The sequence below is a fragment of the Styela clava genome, chromosome 12, assembly GCF_964204865.1.
Source record: "Styela clava chromosome 12, kaStyClav1.hap1.2, whole genome shotgun sequence".
Lineage (NCBI taxonomy): Eukaryota > Metazoa > Chordata > Ascidiacea > Stolidobranchia > Styelidae > Styela > Styela clava.
The window spans coordinates 8,107,725-8,121,197 of record NC_135261.1 but is presented as its reverse complement, the minus strand read 5'-3'; the positions used below and the strand labels follow the sequence as shown (position 1 = coordinate 8,121,197).

General features: G+C 35.2%; 1 protein-coding gene across 1 annotated transcript; it reads right to left on the bottom strand.

Moving 5' to 3' along the window:
• Positions 1-1,451: 1,451 nt before the first annotated feature.
• LOC120329949 (protein SSUH2 homolog) lies at positions 1,452-4,838 on the bottom strand. Its single transcript, XM_039396756.2, has one exon. The coding sequence runs from the start codon at positions 4,522-4,524 to the stop codon at positions 3,064-3,066; it is 1,461 nt and encodes a 486-aa protein (XP_039252690.2). The 5' UTR covers positions 4,525-4,838; the 3' UTR covers positions 1,452-3,063.
• Between the last annotated feature and the right edge of the window lie 8,635 nt (positions 4,839-13,473).

Here is a 13,473-nt window from a genome sequence, read left to right as displayed (position 1 = left end):
AATGATGTAAATTTTCTTTGTGTTGCCAATGCATCAGTGCGTGCTATGTCATCCGAACACCCAGATATACGCACTCGAGTTTTTCTTTTGTTGACTTTATCTAGGAGCATTATACCAGTGTATTCCATCGCTGTGAGATGTATTCTAAGTAATTTAGGACCCTCTCTGTCTGCGTTATTCCCAATACCATTCGAAATTTTACTTTGCCTGTCACATTTTCAATTTGGAAAGGTTTATGACGTATGATTTGAGAAGAATATAGAATACGAATCTCTCGTTTTTCTGCTAACAAGATGTCGGCGGGTTAATTGAATACTTCCCGGAATAATTTTTTTGATTTTTGTTTGAATTGAAGTTCTTCAAAGCGTGTAGCCTATTTGTGAATGTATTTTTTGCATCGTTCATAGTGAATATTGAATACAGCTGGAGGGATTCAGTGAATGAGTTGTGAGAGTTATTCTGTGCAATGGACACATAGATAGAGAGATTTACTGCCACAAAACAAAGTCAACACTATTATAAACATAATAGGATAACGGAAATATAATAGGGGAACAATGCGGCCGCGCAGCATATGATGTGAATATCTTTACTAGATTAGACCAAAATTGAGCTAGATTTAAATTGGGATGTATAAGTTTCAATGCATTCTTTGTCGGCCCAATTGCCGGGCAAAAAAATGAGGGGGAACGTATATATATATATAATCTGGGCGATCGGCTATCGCATAAAATGGGCGGCGCGAACGATAATTAATCCGCTATTTACCTACGTTGGAGAGGCATCCTTCTGATCTACATTCTAAAATGGAAACTGGACATGTGAATACGAGGGATATATGGGGGTTCGGAACGAACATTTTAGGTATTGATGTATGATTAAATATACAGAAAATTGGTTTTTGTTAGGAAAGATTGTACCCAGATTGTGTCTTTTTTTTATCTTCGGTATTTACGGAGTTCAAGAAAAAAGAATGATGTTACCATAGTTAACGAACGTAATCCGATTGGATATTTCACTTTCATTCTATTTGGAAAGGTGAAACTTTTTTGTCGCACGCTAAGCCTCATTTGAAGTTTGACGTCCTTAAATTATTTGCAGCAAATATATCGGTATTTCTAGGCATTAATTTCATGACAGTTGCGACTGGGGCTGGACGTGTCTTGAATCAGTCCAGCCAAAATTTCGAATCGCCGCCATCTTGTATTATTTTGTGAAGTCATATTTTTAAAACGCAATTCTGACATGACTCTTTTCTTTAAAAAAATAAATGATTTATAGATATTAGATGTAACATGATTCTATTTATGTGCGAAACCTAAGCGAACTGAATGAGTGATGGATTCTGTTTTCAGTAATTTATGTGACTGGAGCCTGGACGACCATTACAATAAATACACATGTAACCTTTGAATAGTAAGTATCTTCCAAGTAATCGAGCGTCCATTCTAAAAAAAAAATATTCTATTCGATTCTAAAAATCACAATGTATTCAAAAATGCCCAGTCCTACCTGCGACATATACATTCTCGTTCATGTTAAAAGCAGCTTTCAGAAATACTTCGTGGGAAGTCGGAAACCACACGGCGACATTCATTTGGCCCAACAACTCATTTCCTGGCCAAAACTTGCAATCTTTGTATCCCATATATCATTCCCAAATTGAATCCAACTTGAACAGAAACAAATTTTCTTAATTATGAGGTCTTTATTTTACATATATATGAAATTAATAAAACTGCTGAATGATATTAGCATGAAATAAATCTTCACGGAAGCAGCATAGGCATTGTACAGGCAAAGGCATGTAGGCAAATGAAACCTGAACACAAATAATAATAATTTACAGATAGCACGCAGCTAATAAACTATAAATCCGTGCAGAATTTTGAATAAAAACTCTTACTCCATAACCTGTCAAAAAGCCCATAATCAGATCTTCCATTATTTCAATACCTATATTTTCTGATTTCTGAAGGGTGAATTAATTTAATTATGAAAATAATTTACAATTTCAAGTTCGATTGTAATGCCTAAAATTCCCCTATAATTACATTTTATGGGAAATAGCAAAAGCAATTTTTTTTTAAATATAGTGCACCTTTAGGAAAGAATCAATTTCTGCAAAGAAATGTGAAATAAAAGATAATAACTAAGCTGCTAAGCATATATAAAACGGACTTTGAGAATTACAATACTGTATATTATATGGGTATTAGGGTGAAGCAATCAAAAAAAGGATTTGACTTTTATATGTGAAGAAATCAAAAAATGTTGTTTTGAGATATTTTACAGGTAGCAATGGTGCTCAAGGTATGTGTTGATCGGTTGATCCATATACAAATGTATAATAATGGTTCTTTTCTTATTAAGAAATCAAAAAAAGTTAATAAAAACCAGAAAGAATCATTAGTTAGTTAAAAATCTGTATAGTATGACTGTATGACATTCGAGTATCACATGCAATCGTCAGGAAGCATTAAGGATATGTATAAAGTTGTTATGACAGTCAGAATATAGCATTAAACTAGATATTGGTCATATATATATATATATATAAGCTGATTAGGATTTCTTTCCAACCAATTAAAATCAGATATGATACAAGTGACAGGTAAAATATATATAACAAAAGCAGTCTTAAATATATTGAAGGTGAAGTTTTACTTATTTCGATTCATAAATCATTCAGTCCTGAACATCGCTAATATAAACGTAAGAAATAACATCTATAATGTATTTTAAGCAACTAAAATACTGCAGAGCATAACTACAAATATTTACTTTGGCTAGTGTTAAAGTTTTGTACATATTGCACATAGATTAGATAAGCGACGGAACCACATTCAAAAATAGGAATATCATGAGAGAAAAATCATATTTTGTTATTCACCATGCTTTTTGAAATTGTCATATATATAAAAAAAAACATTGTTCAAAATCACCATGCATCAAAAACAGTTCTCTGTATTTCTCATAATCAGTTGTAAAAACAAAATATAATATAAACAAGTTATAATTTCTCCATTGATCATTTTTGATTGGAAAACTGAGGACTGTTATTTAGAGAATAGCACACTGACAACAACAGCAAGTGTGAGGGTAATCTGTTGTATATACCTCACGTTGGTGACCATAAACCCAGAAACGACCTGGTTTATCCTTAAATTCAAAATGGCATTCATGCACGGGAACTGAACGTAGAACATGCCTCTGTTGTAAGATACGTTCCGCTGGCCATGAGGATGCATGAGTATTGACTAGCTGCAAAGATCTCTGGTTTATTTCCGTTTCAAAAAAATTCTCAATTGGGCTGACTCGGGGATACGTTTGCTGGAAAATTTCATCTCCTTGAACATTTCTGATGAGCTCATTTGGTAAATCGGTGCGCTCCACAATGTGATCGCTCAAACGATTTGTAAACAATACAGTAAGCTGAATAAATTGCTTTACATTGCCATACCCAGCACAAACAATGCACAAAACACATCCCGATCCATGGCAAGTAATACATCGCTTTCTTCCACGGCCATGGCAAGAAGTACATTGGGCGTGATGTGAATGGCCATCTGAATTATGAACATGTCTTGTGCCAGAACCATGACAAAACGAGCACCTGACATTTCCTCTTCCATGACATCTTGTGCAACGATTGAATCCGCGTCCCCAACAACAATTACATGTCTTAACAACTTCAGTGTGTGGTACTGGAATCTTATGCTGCTCAGTTTTAAAAAGAGCAGTAGAATTACATGAGATTTCCCATGGAAGCGGTGCCTGACCATTTTCAGGACCATCAACATAACCACCTCTGAAAGGGGTTTGAGCATACTTGGTTGTGCGACCTTCAGTGTATGTTTCGAGAGTATAGTGATATGCATTAGTTGCAATCATATCTTTCAATTTCATTTTCTTTGCCGCTCCAGCTCCCCAGCATGCACTTTTATTAACAAGCACCAACAACGCATCTCTCGCTTCATCATCTGAAATAGTTGGCATCTTTGATGTATCTACTTTGGCTTCCACCATTTCAGAGGGTTCATATGCAGGAGGAGGGCCAACTGGATTATCTGATGTGACCCCAACATTTTCATATCCAGAAACAGCTAGATCATAGCTTGGTGGTGGAGCAGTAGCAGGTGCATCTCCAGCCTGATTTTCCATCACATCATCAGTTGGCAAATCGGGCCCACTGTATGCTGTCGCTTGGTTTGGGTTCCATGGGGTCTTTTCAGTCACTTGCCCTTGGTCACCAGATGCTGCAGGATAGGCCTGTGGGGGTGCAGCGGCACCTGGAGGGGCATATGCATTTGGGGGGACCTGACCAGCAGGAGCATAGCCAGGCTGGGGCTGGTATGGCCCTTGCGGCAGAGGGGCATAGCCAGGTTGTTGTTGATATTGCTGAGGTTGTTGCTGATATTGCTGAGGCTGTTGTTGATACTGCCCCGTATAACCGCCTGCTTGGGTTGGAGGGGGATAATATCCTTGTTGTTGATAACCCATATTTGGATTATTGGATGCCATTTTAAACTACAATAGCTTAATCTGCTAATTCGATAAAAAGATTATTACAAGCAAATGAAAAAATCAGTGTTTAATATTTAAGGAATAGTATTTTTCTTATACAGTTATATCTATTCCATAAATAAAAACTGTTATATTAATTTGATAAGTCATATTTGAAACATCACTTATGGTAGTTTTGTAGGCCTACTTCAAATGTGATATTGCTATTTTTGTGCATCACTCATTTTTGTTTTCTGCGCTCACTTTCAACAGTTCCGTATACTCGAATTACAGTTTCATATTGATTACCCAAGAGTGAAAGTGTAATGGCTGCTTTCCAAACAAACTTAACTTCGTATTGCTCGTAATGTTAATTTTCAAACAACATTGAATAAAACATAAATTCGTATTGTTAAATGATTAACAAAAAAATACGAGCAAGGTGTACGTAGGATACTCAAATTTGTTTTGGGAGATATATGCAATTTATTTTATTTTTTTCCATATTCTGATATTAGCTACTTGAGTCGAACTAATGCAAACCTAATTTTCTTTCATCAGCGTTGGACGATTATTACATTAAGTCAAATCTATTAGCTAAATTCACGCAGATGCCAATCATTCATTCCTATACCTTAATACACCTGTACACTGACTAACCCTAACACCTTGTGAATGAAAACAGACATAAAAAAAGCAGAAACTTAAAAATTTCGCAACCAAAAATACATATAATTATATGATCATAAAATGTCATTGTTTTGATCATGCCCTTGGGATATCATTAATTTAGGTAACATATTCTGATATTAATTTATGAAATAACATTGATTTATAAACCATATCAATTAGCATGTAGTCTATATATTAGTGTCCATTTCATGAGTTATTTCCAATTTTTGTCATTTTTATGAGATGAGATATTAGTTAAGTTTATTTATTTATGTTTGCAAGTGACAAAAGGCAAACATTTTTTGTAGTTATAAAGAAAACATTTCATCCAGTGCAATCCTAAAAAATTCAACATTGGCAACTTAACGTAATCATTCCTGTTATGAAAACTTAGAAATCCAAAAAGAATATTTGATTATCCTGCGTTAAGAATGCTCAAATTTGTCTAGTTTGCAGGTTTGATAGATTTGAACCAATGCCTAATGCTAATTATGTTAGTAGACTAAGCCCTATGCTATTTTATCTTGAAAAAAACAATAACAAAACATAATAACAAAAAAAGAGAATATCGGTTGGAAACCGAAGACTTATCGATCGATAGTTAGGGGATCCCCCAAAACAGAAACTGCAGTTTCGATTCATCCGCTCTTGTAATTGCGCACTGCCCATCGCACACACATACTCGGCGGGCCTCAAAATTCTCTCGCTTTACAAAAATCTGGATCACTTCATCAATAATTGATTGATAACTCGCTAATAATACGACATAATTCGCCCAAAATCAATAGGCTTCTGGTCCGAGATAAGATGAATGCACATGCAAAATCTGGAGCAGATTAAATCTCGCTTTCGTGAGATGTCGCGTGCATCTAACAGACAAACAGACAGACAAATACTTATCAACATACTTATCGATTAAAATCGATAAGTAATAATTAAAGCCATAATTGCATATGATATACAGATGCTGAGATAACAGGATAAGGTACAACACTATCAACAACATCATAAAGATATGGGTCCATACATTTTTACACACAAGATACAACTGTACATGTTTCAGTGTTTAATGTTCGTAACATTTACCCTACTGCTGTACTGATTTCTGGATTTATTATTGTATTTCGAAATTTCACTGAAAAAGAGGCATTTCACTTAATAATAAACTAGTGTTTTTGTATTATCCAATGTGTTAAAAGTTAAAACATTCCCATTCAAATATCCCGGTCCTCTGTATTTTGTTTGTCCGTTTCTTGTTGTTTTTTTTTTTTTTTTTTTTTTTTTAATTGGTTCACTCATTGAGTGATTTCAATAAATATGTAAAAAATAAATAAACAAATAAAATAAATTATAGTCCACATTCCATTCATGATCCATTTGTTAAATTGAGTTTAACAGTATTTCCAGTTTGTTTCATCAGTAATAAGTATCCAACGATAATAATGTTTTTTTAATAATTACAATGATATAATACAATTTTCTTTTTTTTTTTTTGTTGTTTTGTGTTTTGTTTCTATCAGATTGACCAAATAAAATTGATTGATATCAGAATATTGGCCATGTTTACTTTATACAATCATCGTAACGCAAATGACAGAATTATGACTTTAATACAATATCGCTGTATCGGTAATACGGTACGCTATTTCATTCCCAAGAATAGTCTACAACGTCACCATTCTGCCATTGCAAACGACACCGGTACCGGTACGGAGAAACATTCCTACACAGCTCATATGGTACCGTAATAAGGAAAGTTGGGAAAAATCAACAGTTACCGGTACCAAACCTCAGTACAAAGCAGTACCGGTACCGTACCCTGCTACTGGAATATTGCAACAAACCTCCCCGCCATTGCACTACCGGCATCTTATGACTTATCACAAGATTAAAGGAGAAACTCACAAGTGGAATTCCCCTGAACCAATACCAGTTCCCGGTTTCATGCTGCCACAAAGTTACTGGTTATAGTCTAGGTATGGAATGGACCTTTCCCGGAGCTTCAACTTCCTTGTTTATTTCGTGACATTGGCCAATCAGCAAGATGCAAAAAGTGACGTAACAATGCTCTCTTTTCGCATCCGTTAAGACACTTTTCTCACTCAAACAGATTTTCAAGCGTGGTCGTAAACATTACCTTGTTTTTGCGTTTTTGAACTCTATTCGTTAGTTTTCAGTTTTGTTTAGTAAACCTAAATACAAATCAGATAATTCAATGATCACTCTGTCTTCTAATCTCCTGATAGGACCAACGACTAACGATAGGACCAAATATGTCCTATTCATGGCTTGCCACTTCCTTATTTGTATTAGATGAAATACAAAGGTTTTTATAATGTCCAAATCTATAAATCCTAAGCAAATATTATGAACTTTTGTACTCAAATTCCTAATACATATTTCTCATTTAAGAACAGGCCAAACCCTTGGTCGAGGTCCCTCCAAAGATACAGAATTCTAGAATATATAACCGCTTTATAATAATGAATATTTTTACTATGAACTTATTTCAATTGGTGCGAACATGGTGGGAGCTGACCCTGATGACCGCATGGTCGTATCGTTCCCTCCAGTCCATACCGAAGAAACGTTATGCGTATTGCTTTATATTCATTATTATTATCAATGTATTTATGTTTTTTCTGGTTGACAAATGATAAATCTCTCTCTCTTCGTACAAGTTTTAATTTAATTGCAGTAATAAAAAATTAGTGTAGAAATAACTGGGATAGACTAGGCTAAAATTCCTTACCGGTACTTCTGAAAACCGATTTTTGTATGCGATGAATCATAATGATGGTTTGAAGCACATACCCCATTGTACATGCGTCAACTCGCAAAAGCACTCCTAAAATAGCCCCGAAAATTTTGCAATGGTAAAATATAGGAAGAATTTTTCGGGGGTCAAAGGTCGGGGAAAGGTCCATAGCCTAGCTAGCCTATATTTCCAGTTCAGTGATTATTGCTCCAAGTCCACAAAACTAACGAAAGAATTTCTAAAACTAAGATTGAATCATCAAACGTAAGTCACAATGAAAACTTTTGAACGCCATTTCGAGAATCCGATGAGGCTACGCAAATATTACTCGTGATGTAGTATTCACGTCACATTTTCAACGGTGGCGCTACAATACGTCATGGCAAAATCAACAAAATGACGTACCGTAACAATTGCAAATTGTGCATCCGCTCTGATCAAACACTTCTTTCGCTCAAATATACTTTCAAGCATAATTGTAAATATTGCACCGTTTTCGTGATTTTGCATGGTATTTGTTTGTTTTCAGTCGTAGTCGTGTTTCCAGAAGAATTTTCCATGGTCAAGGATCGGGAAACATCCATTGACTCCAACCAGTTTTCAAAATTTTACATACTTGTAAAAGTATGTAAGTAGTATTTGTAGTACTATAGTATAGAGTTTTCCCTCTGCGACGATACACACAACTGGTTGTTCTCCTCCGCTTGTAAAGTTTTTCAAATTATAATTTATGGCACCCTGCAGCTCACTTGGTTCCTTTGGTCGTTCATTACTTTTCTTACTAGCTATAACAATTTTGATACTGCAGCTACTGTACCAGCTACTGCATACCTAACAGAGAAAACCATAAAAAACTGTTGCAACTTTCACTACAATACAGATTACGTTAAAAAACACCATAGGTTACTTATTTATAGAACAAAATAGGAACGGAAATAGTTGAAATTTTATAATCGGAAAGATTGTAACAACATGGAACCAGAAAAAACTAATATATCGATATATGAGTTATACACAATATGGATACCGACTTCCGCTCTAAAACATAGAATGCGTATTCTGGCGTAATTAGTATGGCGCTAAACAAAATTCTAATAAATTTAGCACATTAATTTGAAGCGTTGGTTAATCAGATATGGGCATTATATTCTGTTGAAGCTTAGGGAAAAGTTCAACTCAAGTCATCAATCAACTCAATCCCATATTCCAACGGTTTCCAAAACTTTTTGATCGTGCAGCGGCAAATTGTCATAAAAAAACTCACGGCGCACTCACACGAAAAAAAGAATTCCTGCAATGCCAACTCTTCTTCCACATCTTTATCTGGTTTTAATTTGAAATACAAAAAAAATCACTCATATTTGCTCGTTTCAGCGGATAATTAAACTGCAGCTTGCAAGTAGTTACTTCTTTTATTGTTACCTAACAATAAAGGTAGAAACCATAACAGAAAGTACCTAAAGTTTAGGGAAACGACATAGAAAGGTAAAATGAATTTATTGATTCATATAAACAGCTTTTAATATGAGAAACAATATTCCGCGACAGACTAGCCTAAAATTAGCTATCAGTAGCTATAATCGGCACGTGGTTTGTTGTTTTGAATAAAAATGATAGTTTTAAACATGCGAACCAGCTTGTAAGAGCCAACTCTCCAAAATACTCTCAAAATCAGCGTTGAGCCCGCTCAAAATGATCAGAGAAGCGATTACAAACTCATTTTGAACGCTCATCAATTTTCCGCAACTGTTAGGCCAAGTGCTATTATAACAGGGACTATATATCAATATATAAACATGGTAGGAGTCACAAGTCCCCAATTACTATGGGCCATTTAATTTTTGTCATGGCAGTATGCCATGCACACGAGTTCAGTATATCTGCTTCCAAAAATGATGCAATTCGTTTATTATTCCAGACCGTAAATTCCATATCAAATAACACAAACAAATGAATGAATACAAAAATAAGCATAGCACAGTAAAATACCGCAATGTCCGCAAAATAACAGATATATAATAGGAATTAACCCTTTCGTTAGTTTCGTTGTTTCTTAACAACACATACATTTTTTGTGATAGGTTGGCCCATATACCCACTAAGCTATCAAACTGCGCGTTTGCTGACAACATCATGTAATACGACGGTTTAGTGAACCTCCATAGTTTAAGATTGTCTTGACAAGTTTAGAAACAAGTAGGTTGAAAATTTTTCAATGCAGATTGGAAATTGAGCATGTTTGAAGGCAGAATTTCGTACGATAACCTAATTATCGATGAAAATAAAAAAATATGGCCGTAGTTGGTAGGTTTAGTTCTGGAACAATGCTGGAATCGTTTGCTTTACATTGCTTTGGTAATTGAGTAATTAACGTATGTATAATTTTTGTTGACAAACAACATCATGAAATTATGGGATGGCGATATTTAGCAATATTAATTTTAGGGAAGTATTTTATTTTGCTATGAGGTCGTACAATTTATAGAGGCTACAACAGTTCATTTGAACAACTAAATTGCAGAAACAACAGGCCTGCATGTAATTAGCGACACACTGCTTAGAATTAAAAAAATATGTTTCAACTACTTTTCAATTTTGTAGAATATTTGCGTCATTTATTGAAAATCAGGAAATGGGTCTTGTATCTTACATTCACCAAGACAGGTATTGAAAGCATTATATTAAAATACATGCTGGAATTTGAATGCGCCAGCGAGAAAAACTTGCGTTACAAGTTGCAGGGACGTGTCAAACTTTACTGCTACCCGGGGCGAGTTTCTTGTAATAATTCCCACTACCTAACCTACCCCACTTACCTAACTTCAAAAATAATACTATAGATAAACAAATTATAGATGTTGTTATACATGAGTATGAAGCAAATAATGATCAAGTAAGAGTGAAATATTTGTATTATTATTATTTAAATCTTCTAATTAAGCAACAAGCTCGCCCCTGAATCGCGTTTCCCAGGACGGCTGCCCCTATAGCCCCCACCTAGACATTCCCCTGGTCGCAACTTTAGGAATGGCCCTTTCCCAGTCCGCCATTATAAAGCTGTTTTTGATGATAATTTATTGTCTCATCTTGCAGAATATCCAAGTTGTATTCAAAGCATAAACTCGGAATTGTGTTTTAACAACAACAATGGTTTTACAGATTGACAAAATGTGTAGTGGGTGGAATTACATAAAACTCTTGGAGTTTATGCTTGAAAGCAAAGTAAGAGTTGGAAAAATAAAAATATATATTATGTTGATGATAAATCTTTTTATGCACTTGATTTTTAACATTGTGAAATGTGAATAGGGTTGGGCATTTTAAATCGAATATTGAATTTTTGGAATCGGTCCATGCAGACTAAAATTTCGAATCGCCGCCATCTTTTTTTTTGTTTTACCAAAGATCTAGGTCGGTTTTTTTTGTTGAGGCATATTTTTAACAATACAAACTGACATGCGAGTGATTTATTGATGAAACAGGTTTCTTATTCTGCGTGAACACTAATTCAACTGCCTGAGTGATGTACAATATGTTTGCAGTAATTCAATAAAAAAAAGTCGCTAATTACCAATCTTTCAAGTATTCGAGATTTGATTCGAAAAATATTCTATTTAATTCTGAAACCACTAGGTATATGAAAATGCCCAGCTCTAATTGCGAACAATTGTTTATACAATTAACGCGCTTAGCAATTAGTGAGGTTCTAATATCCGTTATGGCAAATCAATTATTCGTATTGACCAATCCACGTGCCTGGTATAAGAACCTCTCCCTCAAAATAAAACAAAAATAATGATCAACATCACATGGTCAAAATAAGGACGTTCCTTAGAAATAGGACAAACATCTTCAAAATAAGAACAAATCTTAGAAGTAAGGACGTTCTGGCAGGCCTGTTTATTTATATTTCCAAATAAGATATAGAAATTACGGGTGTCCACTACTGCGTTGTTTAGGATAATAGGGTCAGGAAAATGACGAATCTACTTTCACTAATACGTATGTGCCATTCCGAAACGAATTTGGAATGAATCAGTACATGAAATATCGGGAGAAAAATTTAACAGGTTTTCAGTTGTTTACATCTGGGCATGTTCAACTGAAGTAAATATACGAAAGTTCAACCATTACGAGACTTTTCAGTTATGCCGACAAAAGAGATTATCACATCCAGGTTTCATTATCTTTAGGCTTACCATACGTCCAAAAGTCCCGGCATTACCAATCGGCATGTTCTCGTTACTTTTGTTGCTGTGTAGCGTACCGGTAGCCTACTTACGGAAGGTGAATGCGTGATATGTCAAAAGGGTGTTGGTCAGCTACTTTTGCAGTATTCGGTAGCCTGGTAGTCGTAATGGTCAAGGTAATCTTTTATCAGGTTATGCTTGCGGTGCAGTAGGCTGGTTTATTGAATTGTCTCACTGTATTTACTAATTATTTGCCGCGTCGTCGTCGCGCGTAACAAATTACTACAAACCGGTTAATTCTGATCCATCTTTGAAGTTAGCAGCAAAGAAAGCGTATTCACGAAGAGAGATTCAAGAGCTCCGATTATACCTCAAACTAAATCTAGCTTCAAAATTTGTTGAATCTAAATTTGCAAGGACGTGTGGCGGGACTGGAATTGTACTATTTTTTATTGTTTATTATTTTATTTATATTTCTTGTCTGGTTATTGCATATGCATTGGTGTGTGGAGTCTGAGCCCTAATTCGCCCAATAGTTGTATTCAGTTACTCGACTCCAACCACCACTGCATATGTGAACCGCTTCGGATTCGCAGTGTCTGTCTTCTTTGCTTTTACTGTCGCTGAGTAAAAACCGTATTTTGTCGCTCTTATTTTATCTGCTTTAAGCGTGGATTTTACACTATTTTAATAAAGTCTCTTCGTTTGCATCGTGAACTTCGAACCTATTTGTGTGTCTTTGCAGCACATTGGATCTTCTGAACTAATTATTACAGTATTACTAGACTGTATCAGTGGCGAGCACCTACCGGTATTCCGGTTAAGTCGTACCGTTGCAGACGAAATGCGAAGCAGTAACTGTGATATGCATTGGCCCGATGGTAGCTGCTGATCTACAACAAGTATTGGGCAAAGCCAACTTCGTCACCGTGACTATTGATGCTTCGAACAGAAAATAGCTAAATCTAGATAGATAAAAATAGAAAAAACAAAATACATTCGAGCAAGCAAGTTGTGAAGTGAAATCAGCAGCGGGACAAGAAAAATTAACATGGAGAGAATAAATACAAATCAGTAACCAACATCAGTAATAAATACTGAAACTTTCCTATTTTTTTAAAATTCAGTTAACATAGAAAACACCAGTTTCATTAATACTATTTTTTATATATGGGACACCAAAATCTGAAGTCCTTAGGGCCCCTGGAAGGCATGATCCGGCCCTGGCTGTCACCTCTCATCTAATGTGGACCTGAGTCAGTTGTACGCTACATTTAATACATTGGTCATATCATATAGCCATAGGCTTGGAATTACAACAAACAAGGCCTGAATGAACTAATACAA

Excerpts from the sequence above, each read along its gene's own strand:
- LOC120329949 (XM_039396756.2), bottom strand. The coding sequence starts at position 4,524 with ATGGCATCCAATAATCCAAATATGGGTTATCAACAACAAGGATATTAT.